The sequence below is a fragment of the Vipera berus genome (assembly GCF_964194415.1).
Source record: "Vipera berus genome assembly, chromosome: 10".
NCBI lineage: Eukaryota > Metazoa > Chordata > Lepidosauria > Squamata > Viperidae > Vipera > Vipera berus.
In genome coordinates, this window is record NC_138213.1 from 9,840,536 (window position 1) to 9,858,543 (window position 18,008).

General features: G+C 45.6%; 1 protein-coding gene across 6 annotated transcripts in view; it reads left to right on the forward strand.

Moving 5' to 3' along the window:
- RIPOR1 (RHO family interacting cell polarization regulator 1) overlaps positions 1 to 17,947 on the forward strand; it is a 96,314-nt gene extending 78,367 nt beyond the window's left edge. For 4 of the 6 annotated variants that reach the window (XM_081335999.1, XM_081335998.1, XM_081336000.1 and 1 more), the window contains exons 13-22: positions 2,636 to 3,328; positions 4,685 to 4,806; positions 5,738 to 5,918; positions 7,944 to 8,079; positions 9,098 to 9,259; positions 11,132 to 11,290; positions 11,866 to 12,062; positions 12,590 to 12,673; positions 13,269 to 13,359; positions 16,953 to 17,947. In XM_081335999.1, the coding sequence (XP_081192125.1) occupies positions 2,636 to 3,328; positions 4,685 to 4,806; positions 5,738 to 5,918; positions 7,944 to 8,079; positions 9,098 to 9,259; positions 11,132 to 11,290; positions 11,866 to 12,062; positions 12,590 to 12,673; positions 13,269 to 13,359; positions 16,953 to 17,050 (1,923 nt within the window). In that variant the 3' untranslated portion in view covers positions 17,051 to 17,947. Of the gene's footprint in view, positions 1 to 2,635; positions 3,329 to 4,684; positions 4,807 to 5,737; positions 5,919 to 7,943; positions 8,080 to 9,097; positions 9,260 to 11,131; positions 11,291 to 11,865; positions 12,063 to 12,589; positions 12,674 to 13,268; positions 13,360 to 14,067; positions 14,115 to 16,952 lie in introns of all 6 variants that reach the window. The other 2 variants (XM_081336001.1, XM_081335997.1) reach the window with 2 other exon arrangements.
- Positions 17,948 to 18,008: the final 61 nt, after the last annotated feature.

Genomic DNA, 18,008 nt, shown 5'->3' on the forward strand with positions numbered 1-18,008 from the left:
GTTTATCAGACTAAGACTGTTCACACTTGTAGGTGAAACGTTTTTAAAAAGAACAACTTTTCCAATCTGGAGAAAATTTCCTAGTTAGATTTATTGCAGAGGAGGGCGTGCTTTATCCTGATTCCATAAAACCAGGGGTCCCCAACCCCCAGACCGTGGACCGGTACCGGGTTGCGGCATGCCAGCAGCCAGTCCGTGCAAACAAGCAAAGCCCCATCCATGTGGGATGCAGCCAGCACATAAAGCCACGGCCCCTCCGGTCCGTGGAAAAACCTCTCTCCATGGAACCGGTCCCTGGTATCCAAAAGTTTGGGGACCTCTGCCATAAACGGTGACATGGGGCACCCACATGAGGTTGGGTGTTGACAATTGTTGCCTCTTTCTCTGCTCAAGAGCCTGCCTTGGGAGGCGGTCCCCAAGCAGAGGCGGGCCTTGATGGACGTCTTCCAAGAGAGCGTCCTGGAAAAGCTGCCGTGGAGCTGTTCATGCAGCGACGTCTCCTCGGTGCAGCTCAGCACAAGGGCGTCTCAGGGCTGCGTAAGTCCTTGCACCGCTGCATCGCTTGGTGTCCCACAACAGAGCTTCCTCTTGCTTTAAAGCCTCTGCTTTAGGATCAGTGGTACTTGGCATTAGTGAACTGGCATTAGTGAACTGTCCTTTGTCTTGTTGCCTTGTAGTGGTCACTCCTGATTGCGTATTTACTATCTGCTACCCCTGCAGGCCGGGGTGGGTGGGGGTGGGGAGGGACCCTCATTGGGAAACTTAGCAGGAAAGGTCTTCCTTCAAATTAGAAGTTGGCAAGCTGTGGTTCGTAGGCTGTGTGTAACCTTGGTCTACTTAGAAGCCACCCAGGGCATACTTCCAGAAGCCCTCTGAAGTTGGTCCAGCCAGGCTTTGTGTAAGAACTACAGGTAGCCCTCAACTTACAACCACAATTCACCCCCAAATTTCCGTGGCTAAGCGAGACAGCGGTCAAGCGAATTTTGCTCCATTTCACCACCACTTTCTTGCCAAAGCTGTAAAAGCGAATCACTGCAGTCGTTAACTTAGTAACACGGCTGTGAAGTGAATCTGACTTCCCCCATTGACTTCGCTTGTCAGCCAGGGGGCTGCTACAACGGTCGTAAGTGTGAAAAAAAGGCCATAAGTCATTTTCTTCAGGGTCAGTGTAACTTCGGTCGCTAAACAAGCTGTTGTAAATCGAGGACTATCTGTATCTTTCTTGATGGTATCTGGTCTGGGAGAAAGAGAGCGAGAACGACGAGAAGATGTCTGAGCAAGACTTTTACCCCATCCCCGCAAGTCGATATTTGAGACGATACGGTGCTTCTGCAAAAGTGATGCTTCCCTGTTGTACGGTTAAGTCTGCTCATCTTAAGAGATGAGATAAAGAGAAGGGGTTCCTGCTGCACACATACTATTATAATCTGGCTTGTTTAGCTTAGCCCAGGGTATAAACTCAGCTGTTGTAATTTATCAGCAGTGCTGTATGGCTTAATGAAGCTGGTAAATCTGGCCTATTCAACAAATTAGGATTAAAATGATTCATCATTTAGGATGTAATCCCAACCAGGGATAACATTGTTAAGGAGAATTTTAAGTTCTGTGAATAAGAGTTTTGGGCAGGGATTCATTAAAAGGGCTGCATTTCACACATTGTTTTCAATTCAATATTACCAATATGACCATCGCTTAACCTAACCTAGGGGGTCTCCAAACCTGGCCGCTTTAACACTTGTGGACTTCAACTCCTAGAATTCCTCAGCCAGCATGGGAGTTGGAAGTCCACAAGTCTTAAAGTGGCCAAGTTTGAAGACCCTGGTCCTAACCTCTTGCTGAAGGCTTTTGGAGGTGATATAGCATGAGACAACAAGTCCCAACTCAGAATGGTTACCCCAAAAGCCAACTCTAGAATTTCCCATATCATTCAGGAGGCCATGTCAGCAGCTGAGAAATACTGGGGGTTTGCCAATGTATATGGAAGACAGAGCAAGTTACTGAAGTGTAGCAGACATGTCAGCACCAACATCTGGGCAGATGGTTTTCTCCAGATGGTGAGCTGTGATGCAAACATTGAGGAGCAATGGAAGAAAATGAATTCTATTAGAAGCCAATTCTTCTCCCAAACATAGACTACGCCACTGACTCTGTCCCCACCCACACTGAACAGCCTCCCTGTGTGTAGTTAACTAGCTGGAGGATAAGAAGGAATAAGGCTAAATTACTAATATGGGATTGGGCAATGTAAACTATCAAACCACCTTCCGTGGCATCTGCCCTGTCTCAACATTAAACTCCAAAGTTTTCAAAGTATGTCATTAAGAGTAGATTTCAATCTTATAAAAATGCAAATATGTATATTTGCCCCTGGGTCATTTGCGAGATGACATGAAGGGACCCAGCAGCTGGACCAGGTTTTGCTTAGTTCAGCTGCAGCCTTGTGTTTAACTGGAGGTGGCATGTCAGGTCAAGGAAGAAGAACTGCCGATGTTCCAAAGATAAAGTTGGGGCTGTGGAAAGAATGATTGTGAATGAGGGTTTCCGTGTGGGTAGAAGAAGTTCTCCTTGTGTGTTCATTTTGACCTGCAACTCTCCAGCGCGGTTGTATCTCATTTGTGGTGTTGTGTTTCTTTAGAACATGCTGCGGCAGCAGGAGGATCTGGAGAATGGGGCAGCCTGGTCCATCTCTTCAGAGTCATCCGATGACTCTTCCAGCCCCCAGCTGTCTGGAAGTGCCCGACATTCATTGCCCAGGCCTATTGTGCAACCTGCAGTGCAGGCCACTGCACCCGCCATTGAAATTGCTTTCACCCACCCTGAGGACAAGGAGCCCACAATCCGAGAGGAGGCCAGCGTGGCCAACGGACACGTGCCCTATGCCCGGACTCTTAGCCAGATCAGTGAAGCAAGTGTAGACCTGCCCATAGCAGAAGAGAGGGAGTGTCCTGTCCCCAAAGAGCCTAGCCCTTGGGTTGCCCCTCCCTTGGAAACGAACTCCTCACCCCCAAGTGTGGGCTTGCCACCAGACACTCAGATCTGTGAGGACGAAGAGGGAGAGCCTGATGGGGCCACCCCTGTTGGAGAGGAGAGTGAGGAAACTCCTGGTCCAGCACCAGAGGTTCAACAGCCCAACTCCTCATCGGCCCCATCAGCCTTGGGACAGCTTCAGCAGTCAGGAATCTCAGAAGCTCCAAGGCCCAAACCTGTGGACTCTGGCCTGGAGGAGGCCATCAACACGCTGGCTTCTGCTCTGGATGACTATCGGGGCCAATTCCCTGAGTTGCAGGTTCTGGAACAGGAACTCAAGCATCTTGAGGAGATTCTCTTGGTAAGTGAGTGGGTAGAAAGCTTATGGCCACACCAGAAGCTGGAGGAGTTCTCATAGCATTTAAACAAAGAAACGGAACACCGCTTTCCCGAGGTCTTCTCATACTGATGTGTTTTAAGCCAGGAGATCAGAAGGATTGTCTGGCTGCCATGGTGGAAGAAATAAAACTGAAGGTTGCAAATCTCTCTTCTATCTCAGGGACATTTTTTTTTTTTTTTTGGTGTTATTCCAGATGTCATGAGATTCTGAATCACCACCTCGTGATCTGTCAAAAATCTCAAGAGAGTTAACAATTCCATGAGATTTTTCCCGCTTTAAAACAAAGGGTACATTAACTTTGGAAATTCCCCACTCGACGTTTTGAGATCTACTAATTACCGTTCCATAGGAGTCCAGCCCCTTAGGAATTTTGGAAGTCCTTCCTCCAAAACTTGGTTTTGAAAAGCTGCTTGAATTATGCAGGCAATTACACTTGGTGAATCTTTAAATTATGTTTATGTACGTTTTGCATAATTTTGACCAGTTCTGGGAAGGAAGACAAAACATGAAGGGACCCAGCAGCTGGAACAGGTTTTGGTTAGTTCAGCTGCAACCTTCAGCTGTTTACCTGGAGGTGGCATGTTAAGTCAAGGAAGAAGAACTGTTGATGTTCCAAAGACAAAGGATGATTGTGAATGAGTGTATATCCCTCCCGGGTGTGCTAAAAATTCTTTTTCAGATACATTTCTCACCACAGCTGCTCCTGTGAACTTTTGAGGGCAACGTAGGGTATATCTTCAACTCACACACTTCCGCTGTGTCTTTTCACAAGATCAACTTCCTGCCTACACATTAGAGGCCCACTCTGGTTGTTTTGAAAAGGAAGAATGAGACAAATAACATACAAAGCCCCTGCAGAGAAACCCCAGAGAACTCTGCATAGTTCATATGCTGTAGGTTAGATTGCAGTTTTAGGCTTCCACATTCACATAAACCAAGGAACATATAAATACGGTTTTCTAGCCATCTTTGGATTTGAATGAAAACTCAGTTTGCCGAGATGCTGGACTGCTCTAGTCTAAGCATGGACCTCATTTCCGACAGACAACCTTCTGCGTCAGAAATCGAGGGCCCAAGATTTTCAGATGAAAAGGTGTGCCATAACTTTCAGGCACTTTCCTCTTAAAACATTTGTTTGAAAATTAGACATCAAGTGTTGTGTGTGTGGTGTGTGTTTTCTCTTTTTGCACGTGGGATCTCAGACCCAACAGGGCTAGAAGCAGAGCAGTAAGGAAAATTCTTTGGTCTAGAATGGGCCCAAAAGAGGACCTGACAATTTTAAAAGGCTGACACCTTTTCAAATTTCCCTCCCACAAGCAGAAACAAGGGCTGTGCTTGAGCCGAGCCTCCAGTACCAGCCTGACAGTGGAACACGCGCTCGAGAGTTTCAGCTTCCTCAATGCTTCTGAATCAGAAGACTCAGATGGAGAGGACGACAAGTGAGTAGGTTGGCTAAAAGCTGATTTAGAGTTGTCCCCAACTGCCCGTAGCCAACGCTGCATAGAAAATAGTCCTCGACTTACAACTCAGTGACAGTTTGAAATTATAACAGTGCTGGAAAAAAAGTGACTTATGACCGTTTTCCACACTTGCGACCGTGGCAGCCTCCCCGTGGTCATGTGATCAGAATTCAGACGCTTGGCAACTGACTCACATTCATGACCATTGCAGTGTCCCCGGGGGTCATGGGCTCCCCTTTCGCCACCTTCTGACAAGCAAAGTCAGTGGGTGAAGCCGGATTCGCTGGGTTACTAAGTTGACAACTGCAGTGATTCGCTTAATAGCTTTGGCCAGAAAGTCATCGTAAAATGGAACAAAATTCACTTGACAGCTGTCTTGCTTAGCCACGGAAATTTGGGGGTCAGTTATGGTCATAAGTCGAGGACTACACGTATCTCCTGTGTCTGGCTGGACCCTGCTTCTTCCAAGTGATGGTCTGGACAGGGCTTGCTCCAGGATGCCAGTGGCTTTTCCCACGCTACTGATGCAGCTGTTGGAAATCCCTCTAAAGCCATCTGGTCTAACAGGTGGAAGCTGGCAGAAAATGCTGCAGCAGCGCCACTCCGTGGCCAGTGGCTGACACTGCTGCTAAGATCTGTTCAACCACCACCACTTGCCCCCCCCCTCAAATATTTGCAAGTGGGAAATGTTGACCCTTTGAACAACTTTCCCCAAATACAGTGATTTTGATCCTGCCTTCTCCACCCTGGTGGTGCCTAGGAATCACGGGCAAATTTATTTAGTTTGGGCCTTTGCATTTCCCCCCTATGCTGGATCTGGCTGCCATGTGTTTTGGAAGCAAGCACACGGACCCAGTAGGGTTTATGGAATGAAGCTGGCTTATATTTTGCCCACCGCCTCTCTTTACAGGGCGGCCAGCAACGCCCAGGCTCCACCTGTGGGCAAAGTGCCAGGGTCCGCTGACACGGCGGCTGAAGACTCCGCTGGGTGCCTAAACTCGGAAGGCAGCTTTGACCCCCTGAGCACCGGCAACGAGTTCCTCGACAAGGCCCTGGTCCTGCACCTCAACCACTGCAACCGCTTGCTGCTAGTGAGTGTGAAGACGCAGGTTTTGTCGCCTCGCCTGGGTCTGTCCTGATCTCTTTTAAAATCAGAGTCTCCCCGTGGACTGGAAAGGCACATCTGGGTGCTTTATTTATTCGCTTAGCAAATTTACACGGCCACCCATCTCACAATTAAAAAACAAACATAAAATCAATAGAAAACGTAAACGCATAAAAACCCAAAAGAGAGAGAGAGAGAGAGCAGTTGGCACCAGTCACATCCAGCTGCTTGCCAGGTTCCCAAGGGTTGGTGAAAAAAAGCATTTTTTGAGGGTTTTCCAGAAGACAAGCAGGGATGGGGCCAATCTCACCTTGGGGAAATGGTGGGGTTTTTTTATAAAAGATTTTATTGAATTTTATAGGGTTAGGGATAAAATAGGATCGGGTTAGGGATTAGGTTTTAGGGTGGGGTTGGGATCAGGATTGGGGTTGGAATTAGGATTAGGACAGGGTTGGGATCAACATTGGCGTTAACCCCCAATAACACTTTCATTCTTTAGCAAACAGGCTATTGTCTGGGTGTTGTTAGTTGCAAAGTCGTGTCCGATCCATTGCGACCCCATGGACAATGTTCCTCCAGGCCTTCCTGTCCTCTACCATCTTCTGGAGTCCATTTAAGCTCACGCCTCCTGCTTCAGTGACTCCATCCAGCCACCTCCTTCTCTGTCGTCCCCTTCTTCTCTTGCCCTCAATCTTTCCCAGCATTAGGCTCTTCTCCAGTGAGTCCTTCCTTCTCATTAGGTGGCCAAAGTATTTGAGTTTCAACTTCAGGATCTGGCCTTCTAAAGAGCAGTCAGGGTTGATCTCCTCTAGGACTGACCGGTTTGATCGCCTTGCAGTCCAAGGGACTCGCAGGAGTCTTCTCCAGCACCAGAGTTCAAAGGCTTCAATTCTTTGGCGCTCAGCCTTTCTTATGCTCCAACTTTCACAGCCATATTGTCCGGGTACATATGTTCAATTAACAATAATTAATATAGTGATAATGTAATAAACAATCATCAAAAACAGTATCAGTTAATACGTGTCATTCTTCTTACTAATGTATATTCAGAATAACATATCGCATTCATTTCTCACTAGTTCGTTTTCCTAACCATGGGTAAAAATTATTAAACTGAATCTTGTTTCTCTTTAATCTCTAACGTCAGTCTATCCATTTCTGCACATTCTAAGATTTTCTTACAAATAATGTTTGCGAAGGAACCGCTAGGCTAAGCTGGCCCAGGAAATGGTGTTTTATTGAGCGGGGGACACAGCAGTGAAAGCCCATCCTCCAGGCCCCACCAGGTGGAACCCCTGAGAAGATTCCCAGTGCCTTTGAATGGCCACTAAATGAATGGTTGTAAATTGACAGATACCTTTAAATGGTCCTTAAGTTGTGAAATAGATGATGTACAGGTAGTCCTCGGCTTACAACCGTTCATTTAATGACCGTTCAAAGTTACCACCACGCTTAAAAAAGCAACTTAGGATCGGGGTTTTTTTTTCCACACAGCCGTTGCAGCATTCCCAGGGTCACATCATCAGAATTCAGACACTTGGCAACTGACTCATGTTTATGACGGTGGCCATGTCCTGGGGGCGGTGTCCTGTGATCCCCTTTTGCAACCTTGAGACAAGCAAAGTCATTGGGGAAGCCGGATTCACTTAACAACCGTGTTCCTAACCAAACAACTGCAGTGATCCACTTAGCAACTGTGGCAAGAAAGGTTGTAAATTGGGGCAAAGCTTACTTAACAACTCTCTCACTTAGCAGCAGACGTTTGGGGCTCAGTTGTGGTTGTTAAGTCGAGCACAACCTGTAATAATTTTTCCACGTCTGCCACATTAAAATGATAACGCGGCCACAGATTTGGCCGGGGTTCTGAGCGAAATGAATCTGGGGCTTTGGGCGGCTCTGCTGGTTTTGCTCGTCCTGACTTTTGCAGAACGGCGCACGGCTGGCAGTGCGCCATCCACCCTGGCACCACCTCTTCTCTCCTGACTTTCTTTTGCCGTGTCTTGATCCCTAGAAGCTGGGCAACTTCGGACCTCTGCGCTGCCAGGAAATGTACGCTCTTGACAGGCTGGCCAGAGAAGTGCAGGTTCTAGAGATGGCCAGTCGCCTGATAGTGGACCGAGCAGGGATGGCCGGCTCTGCTGAGGAAGGTAGGACAATGGGCACTTGGCAGATGCATCCGGAGATGGCAGCATCAATCCCTGGCATGCGCTTACTCTTGGGGAGGAGGGGATCAACACTGAACAATCAGAACATGTGGGCAGAATATCCATTTTCTCCTGGCAGAAAACATACGGAGTGTGTAACTAAGACAGGGGTGGGGAACCTTGGCTCTTTTATGACTCGTGGACTTCAACTCCCAGAATTCCTGAGCCAGCATGGCTCAGCGTGGAAACCTCTCCATTTCTCCTCAGCATGGCTAGCTCGGGAATTCTGAGAGTTGAAGTCCACGAGTCATAAAAGAGCCAAGGTTCCCCACCCCTGAAGTAAGAGATATATGAAGGCATCAACAAACACAATAGGGATATGTCTCTTCCCTTGTGGAATTTGCTTCCCTTTCACTTTTGTGTATGGGAAGAACTTACTTCTTTGGGACTGTTATTGGCCATGCCACTTTTCCCATAATTCCATGTGGCAGGCAGACTTTTCTATTTTTCCTTCCAAGGGTTCATCTATTATTTTATCCACTCCTTGTATTTGTTGTATACCTAATATCAAGATCCTTAAAAACAAAAAACGAAAAAAAAACACCTTTTAGAACCAATTCTGAGCTAGGTGTTTATGACCTCAAAACTGCTAGCCAATATCTTGGTGCACAGCCGTTTTCCAGTACAGACCTGAATAGCTACTTTTTCCCAGATATAAGCTGTAGTAGAGGAATAAGGTACACCTTGATGATAAAGCTGCGTGTATTTCCATTGATACAAATAATTAATATTTATAGTGGAGCGCAGTGGTTCACGTGATTAAGATGCTGAGTTGGAGGTTAGCAAGCCCGTGTTTGAGAACAGAATCCTGCTAGGTAATTGGATCCAGCTCCTCAATGGGTCTTCCCGTAGGACAATGGAAGACGTTTCATAAAATCAAGGCTGTGGATGGAGGCAAAGACCTTCCTTTAAGTGGTGATGGGATAACCAGAAGTCTTAATTACAGACCTTCTGTTCTCAGTGGTACAATTCTCAAAATGGAAGGAAGGAGTGATCTCTTTCTGGGACCGTTGTGTCGCCATCCCTAACGTGTATACCTGCTCCGTGGAAAAGTTCATGCAGAACTTTAAGGCTGAGTATGCGACACGCATCAATGGCCGTCAGCCAAGCTTGGCCGATTCAGGTGAGTGTATTTTTACAATTCAAAGCAATTCACGGCTCCTCTGCTTATTTCTCTCTTTCCCCTCTCCAGATTCTAGATTTTCAAAGGGAGTTGTGCTCTTCTGCTCTGAATCTAGTCTGCCCTGGAAGCATAGATCTACTTTGGGAAGCAGGACATATGCCCATCCAGAGAGAGTCGCGTGGGAAGGAGAAACAGCTTAACTGCTAGGCAGCTTTTTCAGTACCAATAGTCAGAAGAGAATATTTGTAGCTTAGGGTTGAATTTTGAGGTCCTTGGGGCTCTCTGAGCTTGGCTGTTTTCTTGCAGACATTGCATGACCCAGCTAAGTAACACCACTGATCGCTGACGTTACCTAGTTGGATAATGAAACATCTGCAGGAAAACAACCGAACGCAGGGAACACCAAGGACCCCACAGCCACCTTCCTTCCCGTCTTCCCCCCCTCCTTTTTATTTATTTTTGGAGTGGTCACCAAGAAACTGCATTTTTTTTATTTTGCTGTAAGGGAGCAAATATTTGGGATTTCTTTTAGGACTATCAAAGAGCTGAATTATGAGCCAAAGGCAACATTTTACACTTTCGTAATGATTTTTTTTTAATGAGCAAGATAGGCACAGCCACAGAAGTAGCCAGCTGCTTGGCTTTTATAGAGGAATTATCTCGAGGATAACTTTAAGTTTCTCTTTGACATGGTGTTATTTCAACAACGCACTCAAAATGTATTACTTCCAAAAATAAATAATGTTTCATTACCTATAAGAAGCACGTGAGACTTTTTCTCTTCTTTATGTGTACAGCTGAGCCATAAAAGGGATCCTTATTGACTCCAGTTGGGATGGGTGACTCTACTGCTAATTGATGCAGTCATGAAACAAAAACACGCCTGCACGTGTGCAACTTTAGCGTGTCTGTTTGTCAATCCTGCCTGCAATTAAGTGAATCACTGTGGGTTAAGTGTGGTGTCACATGACTGTGACTTGTGATTTCTTCTTGGCTTCCCTACTGACCTGGGCGAAAGATTACAAATGGAGTCACATAATTACAGGATGCTGCAAGGCTATAACTACGAGCTGGTTTACCAAGCACCTCAATCGTGATCACATGACAGTGGGGACACTGTGACGTTGTAACTTTGAGGACTGGCCATGAGACTCCTATTTTAGTGCTATCGTAATTCCCAACAGTCGCTGAATGAAACAGTTACTAAGTGAGGACTACCTGTACTTGTTGGATACTGTTGGTTTCGAGGAGTAAGCAGATGGATCCACAGTCATTTATATATTTTCAATCCTACCCAAGAAGCAATTATTTAGTTATTCCTAAGGTTTATATTTATTGCACGAGTTTATCAAAGAGCAAATGGGGGATTACATATTACAGGGAGTCCTCGATTTACAACAGTTCGTCTAGCGACCATTTAAAGTTACAACGGCGCTGAAAAAAGTGACCCAGGACCATTTTTCACACTTGCGACTGCTGCAGCATCACCATGGTCATGTGATTCACATTTGGCTGCATGAAAACCGACTCACATTTATGACGGTTGCAGCATCCTGGGGTCATGTGATTCCCCTTTTGTGACCTTCTGACAAGCAAAGTCAAGGGGGAAAGCCAAACTCATTTAACAACCACGTTAGCAACTTTAGAATTAACGCAGTAGTGGTGCAGCAATTCACTTAACAAGCGGGGTGAGGGAAAGTCATAAAATGGGGCAGAACTCCCTTAACAAATTTCTCACTTAGCCACTGAAATGTTGGGCTCAAATTGTGGTTGTAGGTTGAGGACTACCGGCACTTGGGTGTGGCTTTGGGAAGTTGTAGAGTGACACTAATGCACAGAGTACCCCTGTGTGTCCACTTCTTCCCGTTGCAGTGTGTGTAAAGCTGGTGGAAGAACTTTTGCAGCACAGGCTGCCCAGGCGTCAAGGGAGCTGCCAGGGTCAGCCAGTCACCCTCTTCCAATATTGGAGCCATTTTGAGGCCCTGCCTGTGGTTACGCTGGACTCCTACATCATGGAGCTGGCTGAAGAAGGTATTGTGTGTTCAGCAATGTTACAATGGGGTGGGCAGCCATTTTGCATCTGGGAGCACCAGGGAACAGTCTAATGGTCCCAAAGAGGAAATAATATATTGCGGAAGTTCCGTGTTTATTCTACGTTTCAGTGGCTCCGTCTAAAGCAGAAGTGTCCAACCTTGGCAAGTTTGAAGACTTGTGGCTGGGAAATTCTGGGAGTTGAAGTCCACAAGTCTTAGAAGTTGCCATGGTTGAACACCCCTGGCCTAAAGGTACTGTGGAGGCACCACAGACAACTCTCTTAGGCTACAAGGACGATGCCCAAGTGTGCTTGACGCCGCTTAAGGGTGTCATGGCAAGCTGATTTGCTTGGGTGAATAGCTGCCATAAATTAAATGCCATAAAAGTGGTCTTGGTGTGACCTCAGAAGTGAGACTTTTCAGCATGGACCATCTTAAAAGCCATCTAGAGGGAAAGCAATGGGATTGCGTTTGTGATTTCCCCACTTGGACTATTATCAGCTGCTTTGGGCAAGATCCAACTTGAATTATGCTGCCGTTAATACCAATGCTTGTTCTTTAATTGGCCTGCAGTCCTGCTAGCACAGAACCTGAATTCGGATGACCAAGATGTGGTCTTGAAGGCACTGAAGCGAGTTCCCGAGAGCCGGCTCCACAAGGATGGACTGAAAGCTTTGAGTTTGCTTCTTGTCGAAGGAAACACCAAAGTTATTGGAGCTGTAACAGCACAATTACGCAACCTATCAGAGACCCCCAGTTTTCGGGAGCGGGCAAGTATTTAATATTTTCACCAGGTCATTGGAATAGATAAGACAGATACCTGGTTCCTACATGCAGCCATATGACACATTCTTAAAGGAAACATTTTCTTTTCTTTTCTTGTTTTTTGTTTTTTTAACCAAAGACAATTTCTGGAGATGGGTAGACTTGTTCATTTGCTTTAAGGAGCATGTGGGTTGGGAGATTTCATGGTGTAGGTCAGGGTTCTTCAAACTTGGCCCTTTTATGACTTGTGGACCTCAACTCCCAGAATTCCTTAGCCAGGTACGCCTGGCTGAGGAATTCTGGGAGTTGAAGTCCACAAGTCGTAAAAGGGGCAAGTTTGAAGACCCCTGGTGTAGGTTGTATGACGGAGAGAGGAAGGCATTTATAAAATCTGCTCCTCTCTATTCTTTATCTACATAAACTTTCAAAGCCAAGGGTTTTTAAAACAGACACAGTGACACACATCACCTTAAAAGAAGAGGTCGCTTTCCTTGGAGGCCAAGAAGACTGATTGGTTTGATGTTTTTCTCAGGCCCTTATCTGCTTCTTGGAGCAGTTGGAGGATGAAGAGACACAGACGCGGGTCGCTGCCTGTGCAGCTCTTGGCTGCCTTAAGGTGAGGACTGATTCTTTTGAGCATAATCACCTGTGACTGCGCCTTTCCCAATATTTACTGGCCGCTGCTTCTCAGAATGAATTTGTTTGGTGGAGACAGCATTCGGAAGAAGCAAGATTTTAGAGGAGATTATTGTTTGTTTGCTATTATATTTATATGCTGCCCATTTCGCTATTCGGATGCCTTCGTTGGCCATCCTGTTCTGTCTGTAAGAGCTTTTAGAAGCTTGTAGATGTATTTGAGTCCTCGGCCAACTTCATAACGTCTCTGTGGAGCAGCCTGAACCGAAAAACTAACTTAGCATCCTTGGGAAAAAATCCAGTTTTGCTTCTTTTTCTGTTGGAAAGCGTCCCCTACAGGTGTCTCCCGATGCAGCCAGGCATAAGGGATCCATCACTAACTTAAGTCATTGGCCCCACTGTCAAAGTGTTCTGCCTGTAAGGAATTCTTTTTCTGGTGTCCCACACCTGAAAGCTGTGACTCCCAAGTACTGTAATTGGAAAGGTGGACCGTGACTGTCGCCTGGGCAAGTTCCCTTCAGGTCCTTGAGGAGTGATGTCATTTCCTTTTATCTTTTCACTCCTCCAACCAACAGGCCAAGGAGAGCATTGAGCAGCTGGTGTATCTGTGCCAAACTGACAAGGAAGCCGTGCGAGATGCAGCCAAACAGAGCCTCCTTATGTGTGGTAAGTGCTCCTTTTCCAGACAGCTTTAATCTTCTCCTACCCTAGAATAAGGGTAGGCGACCTTGGCTCTTTTATGACTCATGGACTTCAACTCCCAGAATTCCTGAGCCAGCCATGCTGAGGGGAAAGGGAGAGGTTTCCAAGCTGAGCCATGCTGGCTCAGGAATTCTGGGAGTTGAAGTCCACGAGTCATAAAAGAGCCAAGGTCGCCTACCCCTGTCCTAGAAGAAGGGCTTATTGTTGGTGGGATGGAGAGCGGGAGGGTCTCAGTACACGTGGAACGATTTCAGTTGACTTGATACTAGATGGATGTGTAGTGCTTGGGCATAAAAGCCCTGTCCTTCCTAAATCTCTAGTCCTTCTCTTGATCTCTGCTGGTACCACAGCTGAGGTCGGCCTCCCACTGTATCACTCCTCCTCCTTGCTTAAGGAAAACGGGTGGCACGGTGGTTGAATGCAGTATTGCAGGCTGATTCTGCCCTCTGCCAGCAGTTCGATTCTTACCGGCTCAAGGTTGACTCAGCCTTCCATCTTTCCAAGGTCCGTCAAATGAGGACCCAGATTGTTGGGGGCAATAGGCTGACTCTAAACTGCTTAGAGAGGGCTGTAAAGCACTGTGAAATGTATATACGTCTAGGTGTTAGTGCTATCCTGGAAAGAGAATAAAGGCACTTATGTCGTCCTTGCTGTTTTATTATCCTTTGATAGATGGCACTGAAAGAACCCTTTGATGGGTCAGGACAGCGGCTGCACAGGTTGGGATCTCGTAGCCAGCCGGTTAGCTACCCTCTCTTGCCCCTGTTGCATGTCTAACTGGTGTCTCTTGTCCTGCGTCCCATCAGACCTGATACAGTTGGGTTTACGTCTTCACTGTGGCCCTGAGTTGTAGGCATTTTCCAGCTGTGCTTGTGTTCTGGCTCTGCACGTCTGTCTTTGTTGCATATGGAATGGCACGCTGGTTGAGGGACTCTGCCTTAATCCCAGATTAAAGGTTCATACAAGATGCTACAACAGACTAAAATGAAATTGGATAACTGTGTGTGTTGTGTGAATATAATAACCGTCTTAGTAGAAGTGAACCACACTATCCCCTTAACCCTAAATGTGGTTTATTTGTTCAGGTGTTGCATGCGGTATGAACCCAGCAATTGTATTTTGTTAATTTGGGCTTAAGAGTTAGCATGTGGCGTGAAGCTAGTGATGGTCCATCTAGCACTGCACTGTCCATGCTGTGCAACCTTAGCTTGCCATGGCTTTTGGTAGGATCCCACACAGTTGAGAAGGCTCATCTAAAGTGGGATTCAGAATTTCAAACAACGCTTTTCCTCCAGCCCAATAAAACTAACCCATTTCATTTTGTTTTTCATGAATCAGAAGAGATCATAAATAAGGTTGCAGTAGAATCCCATTTCAGAGGCATTGACTGAGCCAAAGAAATAAGCAGTGCTTGAATGCTCAGATATCTAGAACTCATTGAGGTCTTTCTCTTCAGCTGATTCCTGGTCTTTTTAATCAGAGAAGTCAGATATTGAACTTAGTTCTTTTGAAGACAAATCATACCCACCTTTGGGGTTTGTCACTGCCCTGTCTATATTGTTCTAGTTCTTGATTTTAAGGAAAGCACTTTTTTCTTTTTTTTTCTTTTTTTGCAGTGCTTTCAGCTCAGAATATTTTGCATTTTTAAGAAGCTTGAACAGTTTGGCAGAGTAAAGATTCTTGCCTCATTTATTGAGGAGTGGGAGAGTAAGAGGAAAATAGTCTCAGATTGGGGTACTTCAGGGGTCTTCAAACTCGGCCCTTTTATGACTCGTGGACGTCAACTCCCAGGATTCCTCAGCCAGCATGCCTGGCTGAGGAATTCTGGGAGTTGAAGTCCACGAGTCATCAAAGGGCCGAGTTTGAAGACCACTGGGGTACTTCCTTCAAACTGCATTGCTTCCAATCCTGATACCCACCCAAACGCAGCTAGTTTAAACCCTTGCCAAGAAGCTCAGAAACAATAGAGTGGAAATTCCCAGTGCTTGTCAATAGTAGGAATGTTGATCAAAGAGATCATACTTAATGAAAGTAAATTTGGATATTTTTTTTCATAACCTTGCTTGCTCTTTTAGGGTGTGTCCACTTGAAAGCCAAATCTGGTCCTTGGCTTGAGAAGTGCAACACGCTTGTATCCTGGAAAATCTACTTAACCTTCTGGTTGAATTAAATTTCATAGCTATCAGGATATATATATTTTTAAAACATACTGTTTTATTAATCTGCAAATTCTCCAAAGTTGTCTTCGGGGCAGCCTGAAAAGGTTCATGACGCTTAATTTCTTTCAAAACATGGAATGGAGCTACACCCAGATTCTTCAGAATTCGAAAAAGCAGCAAGGTGATTTAATTTCCCTTGGGCTTTATTAGCCTTCTCCCATCTAGTGCAAAAAAAACCAAAGTTCCTAGGAATTCTGAAAATTGCTGCTCAGGTGTCTGAGAAGAACAAACATGGATGTAGTACTCAAGGGACAGTGAATAGGTCCCCCAAGGATGTGTTTGTACAAATTGAACGAAATGCTTGATAAAGGCCTTTAAATGAGAGGTGTAATTTCTAAATCCACATGCTAGACATGATCTGTTGCAATGTCTACCCGGCCATTCTGTGTTCTCTGAGTTACCCGCTTAGCATGTCAAGATGTCTCTTGCTGTGAATTTTACACACAAAGTTCTCCGGTTTGTCAGCCCAGTGATGTCTTGTCTCCCAACCATCCTTCCCATGTTTACATGCATGTGGTCCAAAGAAACAAATATCATTATGGAACAAATGATAAACATATCTCCCCCTAGCTTAAACATAAAAGAAAGGGCAGAAATAGTGAAATACATGATTAGCTGAAGGACTTCACATATCACATAATGATATGTTTGGTGGGGCCCCTCAAGCAAAATTTTGTTGTGACTAGCGAGATGGAAGAATTATATTCGAGACTTAGCAGAGAATAAGACAGTCAGTAACAAAACCAAAAATATTTAAGAATTGAGCACATACTTAATTCTTAAACAAACACTTCCTTAACAGAAGGAGTTTGACAGTCAACATTTGCATTGTGAACAATTATACTTGGATCATGGTCCAGGGTCAAAATTCAACATGCGATTAGACCATTGTATTGCATAAACCATGTTCCTGAAAAGCTGCCATCACTTTGCCTGCAAGTGAGCAGCCAGGAAAGGAAACATCCAAGAAAGTAGGACATTTTTTAAAAAACCCAGGTCAGAGTTTTTGTACATGGCCAGGAAAGGCAGATTTTTCTACGTGGTCTAGATTGGGGGTCAGCACCATCAATCTAGCACAGGGGTAGGCAACCTTGGCTCTTTTATGACTCGTGGACTTCAACTCCCAGAATTCCTGCTCAGGAATTCTGGGAGTTGAAGTCCACGAGTCATAAAAGAACCAAGGTTGCCTACCCTTGATCTAGCATTTACAGCAGGAATTCTGGGAGTTGAAGTCCACAAGTCATAAAAGTCTGAAGACCCCTGATTTACAGATTTGTGTCCAAAGTTGAGGCAGAAATTATTCCTGATGGGCACCTGATTCCTGTCTTATCTTTTCAGGGGACGATGGCAAGTCAGCTCATCGAAGGCTAGAAGAATCCCTGGACAATTTGCCACGGATCTTTGCCCCAGGCAGCATGGCTAGTACTGCATTCTGAAGGATGCAGCATAGACCCACCTGCTGATCCTTCGTTGGGCACGGACCTTGCATGGCACAGAGGGTCAGAGGAGTCCTTCAAAGTCAGATCCGCCTATGACAGAGTGGGCAGCTCTGTCACTTGTGGGGCATGCCCACACAGCAGTATTAGCACCGCTGGCCTGCTGCCTTACGTGGAGAAATGCCTTAGCTCGTTGGCTCTAGCAGCTAAACAGGAATGTAAGGCATGGAGGGGATCCCCTCTGCGGTTTTCTCCTCCTACAAAAGCCGCCTGAATTTGGAGGATGGTGTTGAACTGGGCATGTTATCGTTAGCCAGGACCAAAATAGATGCCTTTTCTGGAAGAAGAAAAAACCCGGCAATAGTAGGAAAGGCCATCAGTTTGAGATGGATGTTGAAAGTCCTGCTTAATGCTTAACCTGTTCTTTCCTCCACTGTTTTCTCCACCCTCTGGGACTGTGAATCTTGCAGGAAATTGGGGCCAGCTAGATCCTCTGTTAGTGCTTTGGATAAATTGCAAATTTCTCCTCTGGATTGCAAGGCGGAGAGAGAGAAGACACAGGAAGGAGTCCTTTATTCCCAGCAAGGGAAGGGAAACCAATGTCTTTTTTTAATGACGATGCTATGGAAGATGGAAACGAAACAGGCGAAAGTTGCCTCTTCTTGTGCTATTTTAATATTTTTTATGTACGTGTGTGTGTGTGCGTGTGTGTGTGTGTGTGTGTGTGTGTTTGGGTGGGGAGGGAGGCAGCAGCCAAATGGAAGCAAAATGTCCTTTTTTACAAAGTATCTATAAATTTATCTGTACATCTACATAGCTATAAATATATATATATATAATGTAATTATCAAGAGGTTTGGCTAATTTTGACTTTAAGCCTGAAATAAACAGAAGTTTGAGCAAATAAGTTTGGAAGTGTGTAATTTTATGGACGTTGTTTATTTTTGGGTGGGGGCGG